General features: G+C 54.2%; 1 protein-coding gene across 1 annotated transcript; it reads right to left on the bottom strand.

The window, feature by feature from the left end:
- Position 1: 1 nt before the first annotated feature.
- On the bottom strand, positions 2–19027 carry adora2b (adenosine A2b receptor). The gene is made up of 2 exons (XM_056284780.1): positions 18434–19027; positions 2–2315 (listed from the first exon to the last, which is right to left on the bottom strand). Exons 1-2 carry the CDS (start codon positions 18751–18753, stop codon positions 1577–1579), a joined length of 1059 nt encoding a protein of 352 aa, XP_056140755.1. The 5' UTR covers positions 18754–19027; the 3' UTR covers positions 2–1576.
- Positions 19028–23988: the final 4961 nt, after the last annotated feature.

Genomic DNA, 23988 nt, shown 5'->3' with positions numbered 1-23988 from the left:
TGCATTGACCAGAGGCGGACATTAGCGTGGCTCGGCCCAGTGTGAATGTTACAGAGCTAAAACTGAGTCACAGCCTTTGTTCTTGGTTCCTCCCTTTTTCTCCCCAATTGCACCCGGCCAATTACCCCACTCTTCGCTGCTCCGCCCCCTCCGCCCCATCCGGGGAGGGCTGCAGACCACCACACGCCTCCTCCAATACATGTGGAGTCGCCAGCCGCTGCTTTTCACCCGACAGTGAGGAGTTTCGCCAGGGGGAACGTAGCGTGTGGGAGGATCACGCTACCCCCCCCCCAGTTCCTCCCCCCTGAACAGGCGCCCCCGAGCCGACCAGAGGAGGCGCTAGTGCAGCGACCAGGACACACACCCGCATCCGGCTTCCCACCCGCAGACAACGCCAACTGCGTCTGTAGGGACGCCCGACCGAGCCGGAGGCGACGCGGGGATTTGAACCGGCGATCCCCGTGTTGCTAGGCAACGGAATAGACCGCCACGCCACCCGGACGCCCCCGAGCCTTTGCGTTTGTCGTGTTGTACGTAACGTAAGTTGAGGTGTTGCGTCTCCGGGTCGTCAGATGTGAAGAAACTCCACCGTTACGGCACCGCCTCGGGTCTGTACGTCAACGGGCTTCCCATCGCGGGTCGACGCCGCTGTGATTTGCGGACGTTTCGTCACACGTTCCGCTTGCGTAGCGGCGTGACCACACTTTCCGGATTCCTCATTTTGCACAATAGGAGCGCTGCAGCGTTGTTTCAGCAGCGGGCTGTGGCGCGTCACTGTCGGCTACTGCTAGTGTACCTCACGGGGGGGGGGGGGGGAGGGGTGTCTGGGTGCTGACTCCGCCCACACAAAGTTATTTGTCCTTGACATTCTCAAAAAAACAAAACATGACACTGTAATAAATAAATTATCAAAACACTGGCAAACATCCAAAATACGTTTCAAAACATGTCCGCAAGTCAGGGCGCGAGAAGGGGCGTCGGGGGGGGGGGGTGTTGGGGGTCAGAGCGACTGACGGGGTTTGGGGACGAAGCAAAGCAGCAGATTCACACGCGGATCCTCTTCACAGCTCCGCAAATCCAGTTAGGTTCACCGTCTTTGTTTTAGTCCGAAGTCCTTCACGAAAGCTAGGTATGACCCCCTTGAGCCCTGATACGCTACATTAAAGGAACACTCCGGTGTTTTTTGTTTTTTGTTTTAAACCTAAGGCCTCGTCCCCCTACCGTCAGGAGTCAGGCCGAGTGACGGGTGCCGGACTCTGTCAAACCGAGTCAGTGTTCGGTCTGTTGAACCACTTTCTGCCACCCCGCCACTCGGCTTGACTCCTAAACATGGGGAAAATGGGGCTTAGCTTGAAAAGATACCGGACTCTTCCTTTAATTCATAAATAAATGTCCACATTCAAGGCACGTTTGAAATCTTCACATATGACACACCCTTGTCTTGTAAACATTTGTAACCTCACCGCATATGGAATTCGAGGACGAAGCACAAGAGCGTCGACACGGATAGTTGTTTGAGGAAAGCGAGACCCCGTCCCCCCCCCCCCCCAGTCCCCCCGTCCCTGGTCTCGTTCCTCTATAGCAGAGGGTCAATGGTCATGTGGATCTGATCCCTGGTCCTCCTGGAGCCATTGGAGCTGAGGTACAGCTCCTCCCTGTGACACAGGAAGTGTTGGGACAGGATCTTGCGGAAGGTGTTCCTGAAGTCCTGGATGCGGTACGCGTAGATGACCGGGTTGACCGCCGAGTTGGCGTGGGACAGTATGATGGCCACGTACATGATGATGGGCGACTTGACGTGGTAAAACAGTGTGAGGCAGTTGAGGATGTGGACCGGCAGCCAGCAGACGGCAAACAGGCCCACGATGATGGAGAGGGACTTGGCGGCGCGGATCTCCCGCTTCAGCAGGCTGTGGTTGGGCTGGCTGTCCCCGTTGCCAACGCACTTGAGTTCGATCTGCCGCAGCTGTTTGCGGGCCACGATGAAGATCTTCAGGTAGATCCCCAGCATGATGAGCAGAGGCAGCAGCACGCACACAAAGAAGTTAAAGTAGACCATGTAGTGCATGTCCACCACGCTCTCGAAGAAGCAGGTGAGCTTACAGCTCCCGCCCGCGGCTGCCGGACCGGTGGCGTTGTCCCCGCCGGTGCTGCTGCTGCTGCTGCTGCTGCTGTTGTCCTGCTTTTGATTGCAGACATGGTCGGAGTTCTTCCCGTTCCAGCCCAGGAAGGGGATCAGGCCGATGACGAAGGAGAGGATCCATAAGACGGCGATGATCTCTCTGGCTCTCTTCCCTGTCATCAGCTCATTGTACCTGGAGAGTAAATACATGTGGTTAGTCTTGTAGCGGTGGTTTACAGGTCATCTCACCTTCAACACCCCCACCCACTTTAGGCCTCAAACTGAGGCCTAAAGTGGGTGGGGCGAGGGATGCATACAGTAGTCTTTTTTTTTTGGGGGGGTGGGGTTCCCCCCCGTTTTCTCCCCAGTTGTATCTGGCCGATTACCCCGCTCTTCCGAGCCGTCCCAGTCGCTGCTCCACCCCCCTCCGCCGATCCGGGGAGGGCTGCAGACCACCACATGCCTCCTCCCGTACATGTGGAGTCACCAGCCGCTTCTTTTCACCTGACAGGGAGGAGTTTCACCAGGGGGGACGTAGCGTGTGGGAGGATCACGCTATCCCCCCCCCCCAAGTTCCCCCCCCCCGAACAGGCGCCCTGACTGACCAGAGGAAGCGCTAGTGCAGCAACCAGGACACACACCCGCATCCGGCTCCCCACCCCCGCAGACACGGCCAGTTGTGTCTGTAGGGATGCCCGACCACGCCGGAGGCAACACGGGGATCGCCGGTTCGAATCCCCGTGTTGCCTCCGTTCCCTACACTATCCGGGCGCCCCTACAGTAGTGATATCTACAAGGTTAAAAACAGCCCAGCAAGAAAAAGCTGCTAAAAAATATGCAGAAACATAAAAGTATTGTGGAAATGGGACGCAGCCTCAGAAGTGCAGAGTATTTGAGGTGGTTTGGTCGCAGACGAGCTCGAACGAGGAGAAGCAGTGATGACGAGGTAGACGTGTGGAACAGCTTACACAGTGCAGACTACTGCTGAGATCTCAGGTGGAAGCACCGGCTGCTGTAAACCCTTCTCTCTTCTTTCCTTTGTTCACTCTCCATGCAAATATGTAGGACGCCCTTCTCAGCCCGCCAACAAAAGCAAACAGATTTAAAGAGGCGGCACACTCCCCTCCCTTATCGCCCCGTCGGTATTTATGTAAAGCCAATACAGGGCTGGCGGAGCCAGGCCGCACGGGTCTTGCTGACCCGGTGAATACTCGGTACGGCGAAGTCTCTCGGCTGCGGAGGGGAAGGACCGAAGCAGTAATCTGTCCGTCTCTGTGTGAAGTACACCTCCTGCTGCTGGGGCCGATAAGGCCTGGGCGAGACACGGACTGCTTCTACTGCGGTTGTCTTGCAAAAAAAGCATGAGGTATTGCAGTGTCTCCCGGGGGGGGGGGGCTGGGGGGGGTGAACTGAAACCCATGGAGGCATCTGCTCCTAAAAATACGGGGCAGCCTTGGGAGAACACCTCCTTTCATCCTCTCGGTGACGTGTTGTGTGTGTGTCTGACGAACAGCAACCGAGCCGGCGAGACCCGGCAGAGGAGATCTCCACAACGTCAGCAGAACACGAGACTCCTCCACAGCCTGCAGAGTCTGCAGGGCGCCCCTACAGACCGTTGGCCGTGTCTGCGGGTGTGTGTGTCCTGGTCGCTGCGCTAGCGCCTCCTCTGGTCGGCCGGGGGGAGTGTCTGTCCAGAGGGGGGAGAGGGATCCGGGGGGGATAGCGTGATCCTACCCACGCGCTACGTCCCCCCCCCCCTGGGGAAACTCCTCACTGTCAGGTGAAAAGAAGCGGCCGGCGACTCCACATGTATGGGAGGAGGCATGCGGTAGTCTGCAGCCCTCCCCGGATCGGCAGAGGGGGCGGAGCAACGACCGGGACTGCTCGGAAGAGTGGGGTGATTGGGGAGGGGAGGGGAGGGGGGGCAAACAAAAAACAACCTAATCTGGCTCCATCTGATGGGGCACGCAGAGCAACATGTGACGCGTTATACCGAGTTGAGCGGCAGGAAGCGCGGCGAGCGGCGACCGGAAGCGCGGCGCCAGCACCCGTCTACAGGTTAGCCGAGCAAAACCAACACCTTTGAGAACCGGAAGTGGGTTTTTCCGCGGCACTGTATTTTTGGAATGCCCCCCTGCGGCTTTGTGTATGTCGACGCCCTTGGCTCAGTCGTCTGTTGCCATGGACACGTGAAGGATTTAGAAGTAAACAAAACGACGGGCTCGTGAGTCCGATAAGGATCCCTAATCATTAGCCAAGGGCCCGTTATCTGCGCCCGCTCCGCTCCAGCTGGAAAGTCATTATGTAAAAGCCGGTTCGTTATCAGGGGCCCGCGAGTCTTTGCTGGGAGGCAGGCCGGACCCGCCCGGCGACAATAGACGGGTGTGACCTGCAGCGCTCCTCCCCCCATACTCGCCCGTCATCCAGGAATAGAGGGAGTTAATTTCCCCAGATGTTAATTTCTCCAGGCAGCTTTAACTCTCAAGGCTCCATTTGCACAGAACGCCTCTCTCCGGAAATGAGTCAGGTGGCTTTTAGAGACACAAACAAGGCGGTTGTCCCGGAAGTCATTAAATCAGATTGAATTACATCATCTGTCACGTGTGCTGGAAGACTTTTCTTCAAGGGCAGTCAGGAGGAAGCAGATCTTGCTAGACCCCCCCCCCTTCCCCCGTTTTTCTTCCGACTAATTACCCCCAACTCTTCCCAGCCGTCCCGGTCGCTGCTCCACCCCCTCTGCCGATCCGGGCAGGGCTGCAGACTACCACATGCCTCCTCCCATACATGTGGAGTCGCCAGCCGCTTCTTTTCACCTGACAGTGAGGAGTTTCGCCGCCCCCCTCCCCCGAACAGGCGCCCCGACGGACCAGAGGAGGCGCTAGTGCAGCGACCAGGACACACACCCACATCCGGCCTCTCACCCGCAGACACGGCCAATTGTGTCTGTAGGGGCGCCCGACCAAGCCGGAGGTAACGTGGGGATTCGAACCGGCGATCCCCGTGCTGGTAGGCAACGGAATAGACCGCTACGCCTCCCGGACGCCCCCGGGGTTTCATTTTGTAGCGCGCAGCGAGTTTGAGCCTAACATGAGCAAAAGGCCCCGTTTGTCTTACACCGCGTCCTTTGCCAGTGGGACTGTTGCACGTGTGCATGTTCTGATATCACTTCTTCTTCTTCTTCTTCTCTTTTAAATTCTGTTTGAGAAACGTGCAGAAAACACGTAAACCTACAACCAAGAAAAACACAACACAAGAGACAGAGGCTAAGATACACGTCAGATTACGAGGTCTCACACACACGTGTGTGTATCTGTCTGGCTGTATATATATATATATATATATATATATATATATATATAAAATGTGTGTGTATCGATCTAGCTATATATATATATGTGTGTGTGTGTGTGTATCTATCTAGCTATATATGTGTGTGTGTGTATCTATCTAGCTATATATATGTGTGTGTGTATCTATCTAGCTATATATGTGTGTGTGTGTGTATCTATCTAGCTATATATATATATATATGTGTGTGTGTGTGTATCTATCTAGCTATATATATATATATATGTGTGTGTGTGTGTGTGTATCTATCTAGCTATATATATATGTGTGTGTGTGTGTGTGTGTATCTATAGATATATATATATATATATATATATATATGTGTGTGTGTGTGTGTGTGTGTGTGTGTATCTATCTAGATATATATATATATATATGTGTGTGTGTGTGTGTGTGTGTGTGTGTGTGTGTGTGTACATACACACAGGGTGTTGTGATGCGTCTAGTGCAGCAGTGTGTAGTTGGAGGGAAGGTGCATGTGTTCTTCCAACCCGCTTGTGTCTTCCTGCCCTTAGCTTGCTGCCGCTGGCTAGCCTCTGTGGCGAATAGGGCAGCATGCTAGCGTGTAAGCCTTCCCTTGCCAGTACATAGCCTCTCCTTCACCAAGACTCCTGCCAGGCCTCCCCGTGGCCACACGTGGTAACTGGGGTCTTGCGGCCCCAGGCTAACTTGGCAGGGGATCTCGGAGCAGCAGTGGGCCCCAGAGATATGGTGTGCAGGCCCACCCTGGTGGACACGCCCAGGCACCTATCAACCACTGCCCCGCTGCCTTGTGGGTGAGTCTGGAAGACATAAGGCTAAGGGAGCTCACCCCAACAGAAAAGCAAGCTGTGGCGGCACGCTTCGAGGCGGTTTCCCAAAAACAGGATTTCCGGCAGCCCCCTGCAGTTGTGTGGAGGTGCCGGTCGTCTAGGGACCCCCTTGCCATCGGATCCATCTTTGTTTTGCTCTCTTCACTTTCTCTGTCTCTCTCTCTCTCTGTCTCTCTCTCTGTCTCTCTGTCTCTCTGTTTAACATGCATCTCTCCTCTCCCCAGCACCTCCGCTTCCGCCCGGAGCCGCGGACCTCCGGCAGGCTGCGGAGACCAAAGCAGTCGTGACATCCGCTCAGAGCGGCTGGGCCGCGTCCACGGGCCTAGCGTGAAGCGCAACACAACAGGCGGGCGTTTACACTCACAACACTTGGGACATTTTCCATGTCGGTTGGCCTGTGTGCATGCAAATGACCCACATCTAACATTTGCATCCTTTTTTTTCGCACAAAACAAAGGGCGGGGGGCGATTTGGAAGTGATTGATAGAGAAAGTGTGTGATATGAAAGAGTGCGATACGATCTCAGTGTGGCTGCGCTGACTGAAACGTAACGGTGAGATGTGGTCTTCGATAGAAAGCGACGAGGCAGCTGATAGGAGTTTTTCAAGCTAGTCATCAGGGAAACGCAGTTCTAATAGAAACCTGTGAGTCGGGGAGGAGGGAGGAGGGAGGAGGGAGGCTGCAGAACCGTAAATCACTAACCTCTCGCTCTCGCTCTCCATCCACATCCTCAGACGAGTTTCAGAGCAGATACCCACACACTGTGTCTGTCTGTCTGCCTGTCTGTCTGTCTGTGTGTCTGTCTGCCTGTGTGTCTGTCTGTGTGTCTGTCTGTCTGTCTGTCTGTCTGTCTGTCTGTGTGTCTGTTTGTCTGTGTGTCTGTCCGTGTGTCTGTCTGTGTGTCTGTCTGTGTATCTGTCTGTCTGTCTGTGTGTCTGTCTGTGTATCTGTCTGTGTGTCTGTCTGTGTGTCTGTCTGTCTGTTTGTCTGTGTGTCTGTCTGTGTGTCTGTCTGTCTGTTTGTCTGTGTGTCTGTCTCTCTGTCTGTCTGTCTGTGTGTGTGTCTGTGTGTCTGTCTGTCTGTGTGTGTGTCTGTGTGTCTGTGTGTCTGTCTGTCTGTCTGTCTGTCTGTGTGTCTATCTGTGTGTGTGTGTGTGTCTGTCTGTGTGTCTGTCTGTGTGTCTGTCTGTCTGTCTGTTTGTCTGTCTGTGTGTCTGTCTCTCTGTCTGTCTGTCTGTCTGTGTGTCTGTCTGTCTGTGTGTCTGTCTGTGTGTGTGTCTGTGTGTCTGTCTGTGTGTCTGTGTCTGTGTGTCTGTCTCTCTGTCTGTTTGTGTGTCTGTCTGTCTGTGTGTCTGTCTGTCTGTGTGTCTGTCTGTGTGTCTGTCTGTCTATCTGTGTGTCTGTCTGTCTGTCTGTCTATCTGTGTGTCTGTCTGTCTGTGTGTCTGTCTGTGTGTCTGTCTGTGTGTCTGTCTGTCTATCTGTGTGTCTGTCTGTCTATCTGTGTGTCTGTCTGTCTGTCTGTCTGTCTGTCTGTCTGTCTGTCTGTCTGTCTGTCTATCTGTGTATCTGTGTGTCTGTCTATCTGTGTGTCTGTCTGTCTGTGTGTCTGTCTATCTGTGTATCTGTCTGTCTGTCTATCTGTGTGTCTGTCTGTCTGTCTGTGTGTCTGTCTGTGTGTCTGTCTGTCTATCTGTGTGTCTGTCTGTCTGTCTGTCTGTCTGTCTGTCTGTCTGTCTGTCTGTCTGTCTGTCTGTGTGTCTGTCTATCTGTGTGTCTGTCTGTCTGTGTGTCTGTCTATCTGTGTATCTGTCTGTCTGTCTATCTGTGTGTCTGTCTGTCTGTGTGTCTGTCTGTGTGTCTGTCTGTCTATCTGTGTGTCTGTCTGTCTGTCTGTGTGTCTGTCTGTCTGTCTGTGTGTCTGTCTGTCTGTCTGTCTGTCTATCTGTGTATCTGTCTGTCTGTCTATCTGTGTATCTGTCTGTCTGTCTGTCTATCTGTGTGTCTGTCTGTCTGTGTGTCTGTCTATCTGTGTATCTGTCTATCTGTCTATCTGTGTGTCTGTCTGTCTGTCTGTGTGTCTGTCTGTGTGTCTGTCTGTCTATCTGTGTGTCTGTCTGTCTGTCTGTCTGTCTGTCTGTCTATCTGTGTATCTGTCTGTCTGTCTATCTGTGTATCTGTCTGTCTGTCTGTCTGTCTGTCTGTCTGTCTGTCTGTCTGTCTGTCTATCTGTGTATCTGTCTGTCTGTCTATCTGTGTGTCTGTCTGTCTGTCTGTCTGTCTGTCTGTCTGTCTGTCTGTCTGTCTGTCTGTCTGTGTGTCTGTCCTTCTGTCTGTCTGTCTGTCTGTGTGTCTGTCTGCAGGGTACAGTACCAACATCCAGCACTGCCTGCAGCCGGCAGACAGCCACTCATCACTTATTCTGGTGATACCCGTCACGAGCTCGGGGACGCCTCCCTTTGTTCCATAAAAACCACCTTCACCTCTGGAAACAAATACAGGCCGGCCTGCTTTCATGGAAAACCCTTTAGATTGTGCAGACTTTTTTTTTTTTTTTGCAGGATCTGCAGAAGGGAAGGAACCGAAGTTCTGCCGTGGGACTGATCACACGTCTTGTCACGTGCTTGCTGTGACGTCAACCCTCGTCTGCTTTTCAGGTGACCTTTCACCTCCCCCCCTCCTTTTCTCCCCAATTGTACCGGGCCAATTACCCCACTCTTCCGAGCCGTCCCGGTCGCTGCTCCACCCCCCTCTGCTGATCCGGGGAGGGCTGCAGACTACCGCATGCCTCCTCCCATACATGTGGAGTCACCAGCCGCTTCTTCTCACCTGACAGTGAGGAGTTTCACCAGGGGGACGTAGCGCGTGGGAGGATCACGCTATCACCCCCCCCACCCCCCGAACAGGCGCCCCTACCAACCAGAGGAGGCGCTACTGCAGCAACCAGGACACACGCCCACATCCGGCTTCCCACCCGCAGACACGGCCAATGTGTCCGCAGGGACGCCCGACCAAGCCGGAGGTAACGCGGGGATTCGACCTTTCACCTTTAAGGCAAAAGACTTTCATCAAGAAAACAGTCAGCTCTTTATTTAGGCAAAACCCGCTCTTCATACCAAGGGAGACACTTCGATGAAGATGAGTAAATAAATATACCCGACATACAAGAAACTAGCCATTTTATGTTAGCGAAGCCTTCTCAGCCATTTTTTTTTAAAATAATTGAAATTTAACAGAGAAAATCAAGAGTTTCTTTTCAGGAGGACACTTCTGTCTGCAATTACCAGAACCCCCCCTCCCCCCCACACACACAAACCACAAACAAACAAACGAGGAGCCAGCCTGAAAGTGGGGAGGACGCGGGGACGCGTCAGAGGACAGCGGGGAGGACGCGGCGACGCGTCACGAGGCCGGCGGGGAGGACGCGGCGACGCGTCAGAGGCCGGCGGGGAGGACGCGGCGACGCGTCAGAGGCCGGCGGGGAGGACGCGGCGACGCGTCAGAGGCCGGCGGGGAGGACGCGGCGACGCGTCACAGGCCGGCGGGGAGGACGCGGCGACGCGTCACAGGCCGGCGGGGAGGACGCGGCGACGCGTCAGAGGCCGGCGGGGAGGACGCGGCGACGCGTCAGAGGCCGGCGGGGAGGACGCGGCGACGCGTCAGAGGACGGCGGGGAGGACGCGGGGACGCGTCAGAGGCCGGCGGGGAGGACGCGGCGACGCATCACAAGGCCAGCGGCTAACAGTCAGCAGGAGTCACACGACGACAGGCGTGTGTTTCGCCGGTACAACGCCACCGTATGTGGTCACGCCGCTGCAGGAAGCGGCACGTTTGCTTCGCCCCATTTTCATCTCAAAGGGAGCTGATCAGCCGAAACGGCCGAGGACAGAGAGGGTCAACGAAGATGGCGGCCCTCGGGTTTGAGGAGCTCATTAGAGTCAATCGAGGGTCACGAGGGATGAACGCAGTCCTAACAGGGCCTACACGCTGTTGGGCAAGCACGCGCAGAGACGCGCCGTCGCCATCGGGTCAGAGCCACACGCCCGGCGGCCATGACGCTGCAACCGTCTGAAGCAGCGGGCATGCACGAGCAGACGGGAAGCACGGGAAGGTGAATCAGCTCATCAGCACACGGCGTTTACTGGGAGAAACGCTTCCTCACTCATCTGAGTGACCTCCTCATCTAAGTGACCTCCTCATCTACATGACCTCATCTACATGACCTCCTCATCTACGTGACCTCATCTAAGTGACCTCTTCATCTAAGTGACCTCCTCATCTAAGTGACCTCCTCATCTAAGTGACCTCCTCATCTACATGACCTCCTCATCTACATGACCTCCTCATCTAAGTGACCTCTTCATCTAAGTGACCTCCTCATCTACATGACCTCCTCATCTAAGTGACCTCTTCATCTAAGTGACCGCCTCATCTACATGACCTCCTCATCTAAGTGACCTCCTCATCTACGTGACCTCATCTAAGTGACCTCTTCATCTAAGTGACCTCTTCATCTAAGTGACCTCCTCATCTACATGACCTCCTCATCTATGTGACCTCCTCATCTACATGACCTCTTCATCTAAGTGACCTCTTCATCTAAGTGACCTCTTCATCTAAGTGACCTCTTCATCTAAGTGACCTCCTCATCTACATGACCTCCTCATCTATGTGACCTCATCTAAGTGACCTCTTCATCTAAGTGACCTCTTCATCTAAGTGACCTCCTCATCTAAGTGACCTCTTCATCTAAGTGACCTCCTCATCTACATGACCTCTTCATCTAAGTGACCTCCTCAGTTGACCTCTTCATCTAAGTGACCTCTTCATCTACGTGACCTCATCTAAGTGACCTCTTCATCTAAGTGACCTCCTCATCTACATGACCTCCTCATCTAAGTGACCTCCTCATCTATGTGACCTCTTCATCTAAGTGACCTCTTCATCTAAGTGACCTCTTCATCTAAGTGACCTCCTCATCTAAGTGACCTCTTCATCTAAGTGACCTCCTCAGTCTAAGTGACCTCTTCATCTAAGTGACCTCCTCATCTAAGTGACCTCCTCATCTACGTGACCTCCTCATCTAAGTGACCTCCTCATCTAGGTAACCTCCTCATCTAAGTGACCTCTTCATCTAGGTAACCTCCTCATCTAAGTGACCTCCTCAGCCTAAGCTGACCATCTTACTTGGGTCATTGTGCGTGCACAAAGAGAAATGTTGCATTGCGTTTCGGTTTTTGTGTTGTGTACCTACTCTGAACAAGCCGCAACACGGCCCCACCGTCGTGCTTCCTGCCCTCCCCTATCCGCACCTCACCAGAGGAGGTTTGCTAAACTTTAACTCAAAGCGAGTCTGTGCAACCTGTGGACCTGTGATGCAGCGGAGAACAAAAAGGGGAACCTGATCTGCAGCCACCGTTGGGTAACCGAAGTAAAAGCAGGAATTGATATATTTTCCTGTGACTTAGCTCAGTTTGACACGACTCACTCTGACGAATGCTACGAATATATGTGATGAAAGTTAACGGCAGGCCTAAAAAAAAGCAGGATAATCGCACTCTGCAAATAAAAACTGGGGTCAGGCTGCATTTGGGTGCATAAGCCCCCGGCACAGGGATCAGCATGGGGGCAGGACTGTTCTAAGTGCTCAACTACATTTTTAAGACATGGCAGTACAGGCCGGTTTGTGCCCTGCATCTGTATTGATATATATATATATATATATATATATATATATATATATATATATATATATATATACACATACACACACACATATATTGTAGTGAATTATAGGGCTGTGCGATATAACCAAAATCTCATATCACGATAACGATACATATTACGATAAATCAAGGTTGAATCAGTTCATCTGGATACGTTTATTGACAGTTCGTTATATATACATATATGTGTGTGTGTGTGTGTGTATATATATATATATACATATATGTGTGTGTATGTGTGTTCCAGTTGGCATCTTTTACTTGTCGAGAACTCTTTTAGGAAGTCTTTCTACTTTACAATCACTAGTTTACAGTTTCCTCTGGAACTGTTTTTTTCCCCTTCACATTGCATAACCAGGAACTAACAGTATTTCAACAGTCCATTTCTTGCCCCCCCCCCCTCGCCCTTTTCTCAGTAGTTTTGTTTTTTGTTTTTTTCACAAGTCCAGTTGAGTGGTTTACTGACTCCGTATCAGTCCATCGGTGTCTTTGGGTTTACTCCTGCTCAGGACAGGAGGACCATTCTTTGGCCTTACCGGGGTGTCCGGCGGCTGGTCTGGGTAAGTATGAGTGTGGTCTCTGGCACCGGTGATCCTGCAGTGGGCACCGCCTGGAGGTGGCGCCTGTTACGGCTACGAGTGTAGCTCCCTGCTCCGCCTCACTGAGGTAGGACCTCGGTGTGACTCTCTCGTTGGTCACTACTGCGGGTGTAAGCCAGGACTTGTGCTCGTCCAGCTTGGTGAGGACACGGTCCCCTGGCTGCGAGGAAGGTAGGCCTCTCACCCCCGTAACGCTGGTCGTAGTAGATCTCCCGGTCCATCAAGAGTTCTGCAGGGCTAGCACCTGTGCTGTTGCATGGAGCGGATCTATAACATAGGGGTGCTAGAAGAGGGCCTTTTTGGGCCGTTTGCACTGCCCTTTCAGCGCGCCCCTTCCCCCCGGGGCTGGTGTGGGCTGGTGGTTATGTGTTGGAAGTCAAGCTCGCGCGCCAATTCTTTGCATTCCGCACGAGCGAACCGCGGCCCGTTGTCACGAACTACTTCCTCCGCTATTCGATACCGGGCAAGCGGAGCCGTAACCTTGCAGCCACTGGTGGTCGTGGACATGTGCAGTATTTCTAGATACCGTGAATAGAAATCTGAATCACTGGATTATTTTTGCTCCTTATTTGCTGAGCATTTCCCCTACCGTTGAGTGTTTCTTTTAACAAAGTTGTACACGTGTAGTAGCGAATGGGGGAGGGCAGCTGGGAACCACCGCAACCGGGACGCGAACGCGGGTCTCCCGCACCACGGACGACTACGTTAACCAGGTGACTAAAGGGTCTGACCCGTTAGCCAAGGGCTAGCGCAGAGTTTCCTAACCCAGTCCTCAAGGACCCCCTATCCTGCAGAGTTTCACTGTAACCCTGCATAGGCAGCCCTGCTTGTACTTACTCAACCAATCATCTCACAGCACTTAATTATGCAAGGGGTGCAACGTCTGACATAATTCATTGCTGATTGGTTGAATAACTACGAACAGGTACCTATTCAGGGTTGCAAAGAAAATCTGCAGGATAGGGGGTCCTTGAGGACCGGGTTGGGGAACACTGGGCTGGCGAGTGTGGTTACGCTACCTTCCTCCGTCCCCCGCGCTTCAGCATATCAGCTCCCTCACGCCTCGGGGCGCACGCGCTTCCCATGGCCTCACGGTCTCGCCATCCCGCTTCTGACACCAATGTAGCGAATTCGGGGGAGGGGGAGGGGGCAGCCGGGAACCGCCAGAGCCGGGACGTGAACCCGGTTCTCCCGCACCACAGGCGACTAGTTAACCAGTCGTCCCGTTGACCAGGTGTAAACTACGAAAGACTCCGTGGCGGGTCAGCTAGCCGGTCTTTAGTCGAGCGGTCAGCGAGGTCGCCTTTTAGTGGCATTTCACCGCGGATCGAATCCCGCCCCGGGCGAGAAAGTAGCTCGGTTACGCTGGTGGTAGCGGCGGGATCCGGAAGTGTCCGGAAGTGTCCGGAAGCGTGCAGAACCTCACGAGTGTCTTCGGAGCGCGGGAATAACAAAGCGCGAGGGCGCGCTTCCGGGAGGAGGCGACTACTGTAAACTACGAAAGACTCCCTGGCCGACCGACCGACCGACCAGGAGGGCGGGGCCCCTTTAGTCGAGCGGTCAGCGACGTCGCCTTGCGGATGGAACGCCGCCGCGTGCGGAAGTAGCTCGGTTACATATTAACGCAGTCGCGCGCGCGGTGCGGAGACGGGCTCGCGTCTCGGCCCGTGGCGGTGCCCGGCCGCTCCCCCCGAATTCGCTACAATGAAGCACTTTTCTAAAGCGACGCTACAAAGTGCGGGTTGTGTCCCGAATCCTTCCTTAGCGTCCCCCCCCCCCTCTTTCAGTCGTACACAGACGAGCCTCCTGTGAGTTTAAGTCCTTGGTAAATAAATACCGCGTCGGTGTCGATCTGACGGGTGGGTTAACCGCCTCATTTGTCCCCCCGGAGTCACCCGGACCGCTGACGCCGCGATCAGTTCTCTCTGAAAGCCGTCAGCTGCCTTTATCTGGGGAAATTACACAACTGCCGTTTGCTCTTCAAAGCTGCAAAACACAGAAGACGAGGTTTTACTCTAACCCTCCACCGGACATGCAGACCTACGCATGGGAACCATCTGCAGCTGGACTCGAAGCTGCGACTCCCGATGTGCAACGAGGACAGACACGTGACACATGCCTTAAAAAAAGAAGAAGAAGAAAAATGGGTATTACCACAGCGTGGGACCTTAACGCACTCGTAAGCGTGTCTGCGGGGGTGGGGAGGTGGGTGGGGTGGGGGGAACCCCTGCCAGATGTGTCACCTCGTGGTGGAGTTCACTTTCCAAGAGGTTTTCTTTTAAAGCTCGAACTGGACGCAAGGTGAACCGCAAAGGTACTTTTCTGGGAAAAGTGCAGACGAAACAAAAGGGGGCTTCGAGCGGGTGTCGGAGTGGGTGTGCAGCTCCAACCGTCTCACGAGGTTTCAAGCATCTGGTTCTGGCCTTTCCCTTACACTCAAAACCATCTGTGAAAACACTCTTATCTGAGAGAACCGCGGCCCACACATCCAGAGAGCACACACACACACACACACACACACACACACACACACACACACACACACTATACTTGTGAGGACCCTCATTCACTACACTAATTCCTTAACCCTAATCTTAACCATCAGAAGTACACGCCTAACCCTAACCTTTACCCTTACCCTTACCTTTACCCTTACCCTAACCCTAACCCTTACCTTTACCCCAACCCTTACCCTAACCCTTACCCTTACCCTAAACTTTACCCTAACCTAATCCAACCTTAAACGTAAACCCAAGATGAACCCCGGAATAGACCCTTTTCCTCACGGGGGACCCAGAAAATGTTTCCACAAGGTAGGTGGTTTGTGTTTTTTCTACCCCAGTGAGAACCAAATGCCCCCAGTGGGGTAGAAAAACAAAGGCGCGCGCGCGCGCACACACACACACACACACAGTTGCATGCTATTGTGTACAGATGCACACACACACCTCTATAAAGATGTAATATGAGCTTCTCTCTCACACGCGCGCGCGCACGCTGTTGTGATTGCCACGTGTGTGATGCGGGGCAGAAACGGGGGGGTTTACGGGGGGGGGGGCCTTGAAAACGCCTTCCGCCAGACTGCCTACACGGGGCGTGTTTCGGACCGGCGTTGGAGGTCCATGTTGTGCCACGAGCAGCTTCAACGAGATGTCGTCCGTTTCCACGTTGTTTCACACAACACGCGCGCGCGCGCGCGACGACTCCGCTCTAGCGTGTCCGTCCGCCCGTCCGCGTCTCGGCAGCTGTCCGTCCCCAGACGGCTGTCAAAATGGTTTGTTCGAGACCACGAAAACCAAACGCTGTGCCGATGTGATGCCCCAAAGCCTCCAGCCCAACCCCAACACGTCAGATCCCGCAACCCCGCAGCGACCGCGGACGTGTGAGTCCCGTGTCCAGTCCGTCTGTCACCCATGTCAGACGCAACTGGCGGAGGAAGGTGAGTCTTCCTCGGGAGTGCAACACGTCTCACTTCACGTTGTCTCCACGTGTCTCTGACGGAGAGGAAGGTGAGTCTTCCTCCGGAGTGCAACATGTCTCACTTCACGTTGTCTCCACGTGTCTCTGACGGAGAGGAAGGTGAGTCTTCCTCAGGAGTGCAACATGTCTCACTTCACGTTGTCTCCACGTGTCTGACGGAGGAAGGTGAGTCTTCCTCCGGAGTGCGACATGTCTCGCTTCACGTGTCTCTGACGGAGGAAGGTGAGTCTTCCTCAGGAGTGCGACATGTCTCGCTTCACGTGTCTCTGACGGAGGAAGGTGAGTCTTCCTCAGGAGTGCAACATGTCTCACCTCACGTTGTCTCCACGTGTCTCTGACGGAGAGGAAGGTGAGTCTTCCTCAGGAGTGCAACATGTCTCACTTCACGTTGTCTCCACGTGTCTCTGACGGAGGAAGGTGAGTCTTCCTCCGGAGTGCAACATGTCTCACCTCACGTTGTCTCCAAGTGTCTCTGACGGAGGAAGGTGAGTCTTCCTCAGGAGTGCAACATGTCTCGCTTCACGTTGTCTCCACGTGTCTCTGACGGAGAGGAAGGTGAGTCTTCCTCCGGAGTGCAACATGTCTCACCTCACGTTGTCTCCACGTGTCTCTGACGGAGGAAGGTGAGTCTTCCTCAGGAGTGCAACATGTCTCGCTTCACGTTGTCTCCACGTGTCTCTGACGGAGGAAGGTGAGTCTTCCTCAGGAGTGCAACATGTCTCACCTCACGTTGTCTCCACGTGTCTCTGACGGAGGAAGGCGAGTCTTCCTCAGGAGTGCAACATGTCTCGCTTCACGTTGTCTCCACGTGTCTCTGACGGAGGAAGGTGAGTCTTCCTCAAGAGTGCAACATGTCCCGCTTCCCGTGTCTCCACGTGTCTCTGACGGAGAGGAAGGTGAGTCTTCCTCCGGAGTGCAACATGTCTCACCTCACGTTGTCTCCAAGTGTCTCTGACGGAGGAAGGTGAGTCTTCCTCCGGAGTGCAACATGTCTCACCTCACGTTGTCTCCACGTGTCTCTGACGGAGGAAGGTGAGTCTTCCTCAAGAGTGCAACATGTCTCACCTCACGTTGTCTCCAAGTGTCTCTGACGGAGGAAGGTGAGTCTTCCTCAGGAGTGCAACATGTCTCGCTTCACGTTGTCTCCACGTGTCTCTGACGGAGGAAGGTGAGTCTTCCTCAAGAGTGCAACATGTCCCGCTTCCCGTGTCTCCACGTGTCTCTGACGGAGAGGAAGGTGAGTCTTCCTCCGGAGTGCAACATGTCTCACCTCACGTTGTCTCCAAGTGTCTCTGACGGAGGAAGGTGAGTCTTCCTCCGGAGTGCAACATGTCTCACCTCACGTTGTCTCCACGTGTCTCTGACGGAGGAAGGTGAGTCTTCCTCAAGAGTGCAACATGTCTCACCTCACGTTGTCTCCAAGTGTCTCTGACGGAGGAAGGTGAGTCTTCCTCAGGAGTGCAACATGTCTCACCTCACGTTGTCTCCACGTGTCTCTGACGGAGGAAGGTGAGTCTTCCTCAGGAGTGCAACATGTCTCACCTCACGTTGTCTCCAAGTGTCTCTGACGGAGGAAGGTGAGTCTTCCTCAGGAGTGCAACATGTGCGGTTTCTGTCTCCGGGTTAATCTGGCTCGACACGGACCCACACGTCACAACGACAAAGATCAACACTTGGTTAAAACAAGGAACCTTGGTGGTGGTTCTTGGGTGTGTGTGTGTGTGTGTGTGTACTCATGTCACATTACGTGTCATCCATGTTTGTGTGTTTGTGTGTAGTCACGCCTGTGTACCTGTCTCACCATATGAAGGGACGAGGTGTAGACACCAAGTGTGTCTGAGGTGATGAAGTTGTGTTTGGATGGACAACTGGTCAACAAACGTCCTCAAGTAGAACAATGACATATCCAATGGATGGATATGGGATGTTTTATTGTAAAATATCCCACATCCATCATTCCATCCACCCATCCGTCTGTCTGTCTGTCTTTCTATCTATCCATCTTGTAGGTCTATCTAGCTGTCCATCTATCTATCTGTCCATCAATCCATCCGTCTGTTCGTCTGTCTATCTATCTATCTATCTATCTATCTATCTATCTATCTATCTATCTATCCATCCATCTGTACATATTTCTATCTGTTCGTCTGTCTATCTATCTATCTATCTATCTATCTATCCGTCTGTTTGTCCATCTACCCAGCTTGTAGTTCTATCCATCCATCCGTCACTTTAATGTAGTACTATCATGATCATTTGAATATGAAGAAGCGTTATTGCCAACCACTGACGGCTATAAATAAAAGTAGTGGTCCGGAGTCCAAGTTCAGACCGAGAGACGGACTCACCTCAGAGGGATTTTGACGGCCAGGTATCTGTCGATAGCAATGGCAAGCAGGCTAAAGATGGAGCTCTGCGTCAGCACCAGAACAAAGCAGGCCAGGAAAAGACACCCGTAGAAGTCCAGGTAGAGGCCGAGGCTTATGATTATGGCGAAGGGGATGCCGAGACAACCGACCAGGATGTCCGCCACGGCCAGGGACACCAGAAAGTAATTAGTGGCGTTTTTCAGGGTGGTGTTGATGGCGACAGCCCAGCAAACCAGTATGTTGCCGGTCACGGACAGAACAGCGATGATCAATTCAATCACGATGTAGAACGTATTCATCTCAGCGCGCGGGGTCCTCGGGACTCTTCTCCGCAGGCTGGGCGCCACGCGCCGACTGTCCCCCACAAGATCACGTCTGCTTCCGGGCGCCCGGAGCGGTCTCCCCGCTGCGATGTCTGTCCCCCCAAGATCACGTCTACTTCCGGGCGCCCGGAGCGGTCTCCCCGCTGCGATGTCTGTCCCCCTAAGACCACGTCTACTACCAGACGGCCGGCGCGGTCTCCCCGCTGCGATGGAAGAATACTCCACAAGAGTGAGCGCCGAAACCAGCCATCTGCAAAGGACACGACAAAAGTCAACTAACTTTTACTTCTTCGCACCTGGAAACGCAACGCGATGCGTTCAAACTGCAGCGGCTCTGATCCCACACACGCAACACACGCACACACGCAACACACACGCACAACACACTATCTCTACACGGGATCTTACAACTGAACAAAGTGGTTCAACACTGTTAGCACTTACCTCAATTAACCGGTGGAACCTATTTGCGCTCTTGCGGTTTCCTGTCGCGCGCACACAGCATCCGTCAGGCAGGAGCTCACCGACTGTCCGCACGGGCTCCGCCGACACGACTTTTCACGAAGGCGGAGAAAAAAAGAAAAGAGGAGAAAAGAAACGAGAGCGCGAGAGAGAGAGCGAGACGCGCCACACAGCGAGGCCACGCCCCGATCCCGGGACGCGTAACGCCACAAACCGCAGTTTGGAGAGGCGCGTGAGTCCCGGATGAGCGTCACCGCCTCGACGCGCGTGCTTTGCGCAGCTGGGGGTCGCAGACGATCTTTTCTTTTTTGTTCTTTTGTTTTGTTTTGTTTTGTTTCGTCTCGTATGCTGACCCGTCTCCCGTCTCCCGGATCCCGTCTCCCGGCTCCGGACCGGCTCGTCTCTCCCCCCTCCGTCCCCACACACACAAGGCTTCTCTACTCTGGCGCGGACTTTTCAGTGGGGCACGCTGGAAAACCAATTAAAGCTGGACCGGATTAATCTGAACTCTGCTGGATCCCGTCCAGAACACCGCAGAACTCGATGCTTGATTAAAAAGCTGGCTTCTCTCCCTCCCCCTCCCCCCTTTTTTCTCCCCAGTTGTACCCGGCCAATTACCCCCCCCCCCCACTCTTCCCAGCCGTCCCGGTCGCTGCTCCACCCCCTCTGCCGATCCGGGGGGGGGGGGGAGGGCTGCACACTACCACATGCCTCCTCCCATACATGTGGAGTCGCCAGCCGCTTCTTTTCACCTGACAGCGAGGAGTTTCACCAGGGGGACGTAGCGCGTGGCAGGGTCACGCTACTCCCCCCTCCTCCTCCCCGAACAGGCGCCCCAAACCTGGCTTTTAATAACCAAGTCAAACGAATGACGGACAGACAGACAGAGGAACTGTCATTTTACCATTACTACTTTTTTTCTTAAAAATGACAAAAAGTCAAAAGCGACTGATAAAAAAAATCTCACAATCCTTTATTGGTTGATATTCATCGAAGAGGCCTCCAAACTTGCGTCTATAAAATAGAAAACTTCATCCATCCCATCTCTCCTTTCTCACTCCAGGACACAAAGTTGTGTGAATAAATAAATATCACGGTCATCAGTCTGCTGACACGTCTGCATCTGAATCAGGCCTCCCGCCAGTGTCATGTGCCCTCTCATGTTAAACCCCCCCCCACCCCCCACCCCCCCCCCCTGTGTCTGCTTATACAAATCTGTAGCAGTACCTTAGTTCTAGCTGACGGGACCTGGTGGAAAACAAAAGATTTCCGGGTGGGAACAAACAACACAGCAGTTCTGCAGTTTGAACCAGCAATAACACGGCGGCGTACATCACTACATTTCATAAAATATATATATATATATCTATATATATATCTATAAAACTATTTCTCAACCCTTGTAGTGTTAGTAGATCATGTCAGTGGGACGTCGCAGGCGGCGCTTCGTCTGGTCTCTGGTTCGGGACAGACCGGAGACCACACGAGCACAGCTGAACGTCGCAATGCCTTAGCAAAAAAAAAACCTCATTTCAAAAAGACTCTCCGTTCAGCGAGAGAAGAGTTTAAAGGGAAATCCAGCTCGTTCTATGTACGCCCTCGGCACATACCGGGGAACATCATGGTAGTCCGGGGGCCGAATCCCCCCCGCCCCCCCCCCCCCGAGGTTTCGATACATCCGCTGAATGAGGAGAAAACCACATGCCGTTCACTAAGCATGCGTTGTGAATGGAGACCACACATGGCATGCCCACAGAGCGTCAGACCCCCGCTGACCATGCAGAGGCGATGTAATGCAAATCCGCTTTTGGCACAAGAATATTGGCACACGTATTAAAGGAGCTGTTGGCTCGACTCTGCACACGAGACTTATCACTGCTGGAGTCCCATTTACAAAAGATCTGCCCCGTGTATGGCTGATTGACCATACCGATAAAAAAGGGGGGGGGGAGGAGGGGTAGAAAAGGGCATGGGGGGAGCGAGTACACAATATGTCGCCGACTTCTCTTGGGTCACAACATTTTGCATCACAACCTGCGTTCGGACGCTCGCTTTGCCAGACAGGCTGCTGAAAATGAACGGCAGGGGTGCAAGGCGCCGCCGCCGCCGCCGCCACGGGGTCTCGTTGAGTTTGGGGCTCGGCGTCAGCTCCGTAGAGCGGAAGTGGAGTAGAAAGGGGGGGGGGGTCGGTACGCAGGGTTAGGGTGGAGAGGCGGGGTGTTCGAGTCCGTCGGGAGGCGGGGAGGTCGCGTCGAAGAACCGCAGGAGGCGCCGCGGTGCCGCCGCCGCCGCCACCACCGATCTTCCTGGTCGCCCCGCTCCTCTTCCTCACCGGTCAGGTCTCAAAGTACTTGTAGATCTGCGAGACGTACTGCATGACACTCTGCCAGTCGGGCCTGTCCGTCTGCATCAGCTCGTCAATATCCTTTATGTGCGAGAGAGAGAGGGAGGGGGGGGAGGAGAGAGAGGGAGGGGGGAGAGAGAGGGAGGGGGGGAGAGAGAGAGAGAGAGGAAGGCTTCATGGAATGTCACGATGTGAAAAACACACAAGATGGACGCACAGAAACTAAACACCGGGCACACGTCATACACAAGCCTGTGTTTTTCCACGGACGGTAATCCCCGTCAATCTTCTGGCCCGGGGGGCTGTTTTCTTTGCCCTGCCGCCGCCCCGCCAGACCCCCCCTCCTTGACAACGGGCTTTGTTAAGAGCCAGAGTCAGTCCCTAAATAAAAGCCTGCTATGGCACCGCGTCGCCGCATCACGCCGCGGGTCGGCTTTGCGTAACAACTTGGGACAGTTCGCCTCCGTCATGTCTGCTGTCACCCCCGCCCCCACCCCCCCCTCCCCCACAAGCAGTAACAAACCGCTTCTCCGGGCTCAGAACTTCGCCCCGGGTTTATACAACAGACACAGGCGAGGCAGCCTCGCCGCCGTTCAAAGACGGACTGCGGAGCGTGTGCGCGTCTCGTCAGCAGGGCTCACGGAGGACCCGCAGGGCCGAGTCTTCACAGGAAGTCCTCCCTGGGGGCTTTAGGTCTGGGCCGTCGGTACCGGCGGCCGGCGACTCCACATGTACGGGAGGAGGCATGGGGTAGTCTGCAGCCCTCCCCGGATCGGCAGAGGGGGGCGGGGCGGCGGCCGGGACGGCTCGGAAGAGTGGGGGGGGGGGTGGGGTGATCGGCCCGGTACAACTAGGGGAGAAAAAGGGGGCAAAAAAAAAAGAAATCTGTGTTTCTGCTGCTCACAAACTGTTCCTCCCCCAGTCGGTCGGGGACATAGTTTGGTTTCACGGCCGCCCCACAGACGGGGGACGGCGGGCAACGACTTGCAGGGGGGGGGGGTTTTCACGCGCAACCGCCGTCGCAGATGGACGGACGGAGCTGGGCTTCACATTCTCCCCTTCAAGATACTAAGAAATTCTTCAGATATTGACGCTGACCCCGGTGCAGCCCCGGCTAGTCAACCAGCAATCGTTAAGAGCGAGCAAAGGTCAACCACGGCCTCCCCAGAGCCATTTAAAGCCCCCGTCAACTCTGCACTAATGCCCCCGGCTGCATCTGTACCACAGCGGGCCGAGGAGGCGACGGTCCGATGCTTTGCTTTTAGAAAGAAATGATTCCAGGGCAGATTTTTTAGGTTAGGAGGACTTCCAACTCGGTTTTTCCACTCGGCCGTTCTCATGTCCTTGTCTTCCCGGACACCGGGCCGCCGATAAAACGCCCCCCCCCCGAACAGGGTCGAGGCCGCACGGCACCCGCGGATGTGGGACGGGGCAGTGGCGCCGCCTTATTACGGTCACACTGGACTGAGCGCCTCTTGAGCTCAGGTGTTTGATTAACCCCGCGGGTCCAAATTTAGACATGCTGTTTATTGTTAACTGCGCTTGAGGATTCTGCCGGGCGGCCCGGTTTGACCGTAACGGGGCGGTAAGCTCAAATATTGACACGGAAGTTCTGATTCTGACCGAACTGGTGCAAAGAAACCGGTTGGTCCTCCAAATCCCGGCCTGTTTCATCCGTTTGTGTGTCAGGATCTGGTGTGTGTGTGTGTGTGTGTGTGCGTGTGTGTGTGTGTGTGTGTGTGCAGAATTAACAGCAGCAGGGTGAAGCTGTTCAGTGTCCACACATTTTTGTATACCGCTTGACCTTGACTCCCAGTCGTGGTGTATTTACACGCAGTGTGAGGATGAATAATGAGGCTGGCAAGACTTTCAGATGGAAAAAGACCGCACTGTGCCTTTCCACGTGTGTGTGTGTGTGTGTGTGTGTGTGTGTGTGTCTGTGTGTGTGTGTGAGAGGTGTGCTAAAGTGCTAACTTCTGCGGCTATGCTAACTCTCAGAGCTCCATGTCCGCCGAATGTGTATGCAGAAGTCGCACGTTGTTTTTGTTTTAGCTTGGTGTATTTGAGGGAAACATAGGCGGGTGCAACACACGCCCACACAGGCGGGTGGCGCTGCACGGATTTCCAAAACGGAAAGTTAGCCTCGGTCACCCGGGTGGCGTCGCAATCTATTCCGTTGTCTACCAACATGGGGATGGCCGGTTCGAATCCCCGTGTTGCCTTGGTTGGGTGTCCCTACAGCCACAACTGTCCGTGTCTTTCGGGGGGGGGGGGGGGGCTGGATGTGGGTACGTGTCCTGGTCGCTGCACTAGCGCCTCCTCTGGTCGGTTGGGGCGCCTGTTCGGGGCGGGGGGGAATTGCGTGATCCTCCCACGCACTACGCCCCCCTGGTGAAACTCCTCAC

The sequence above is a fragment of the Lampris incognitus genome, chromosome 8 (genome assembly GCF_029633865.1).
Source record: "Lampris incognitus isolate fLamInc1 chromosome 8, fLamInc1.hap2, whole genome shotgun sequence".
Lineage (NCBI taxonomy): Eukaryota > Metazoa > Chordata > Actinopteri > Lampriformes > Lampridae > Lampris > Lampris incognitus.
This window is presented reverse-complemented; position numbering and strand designations above follow the sequence as displayed.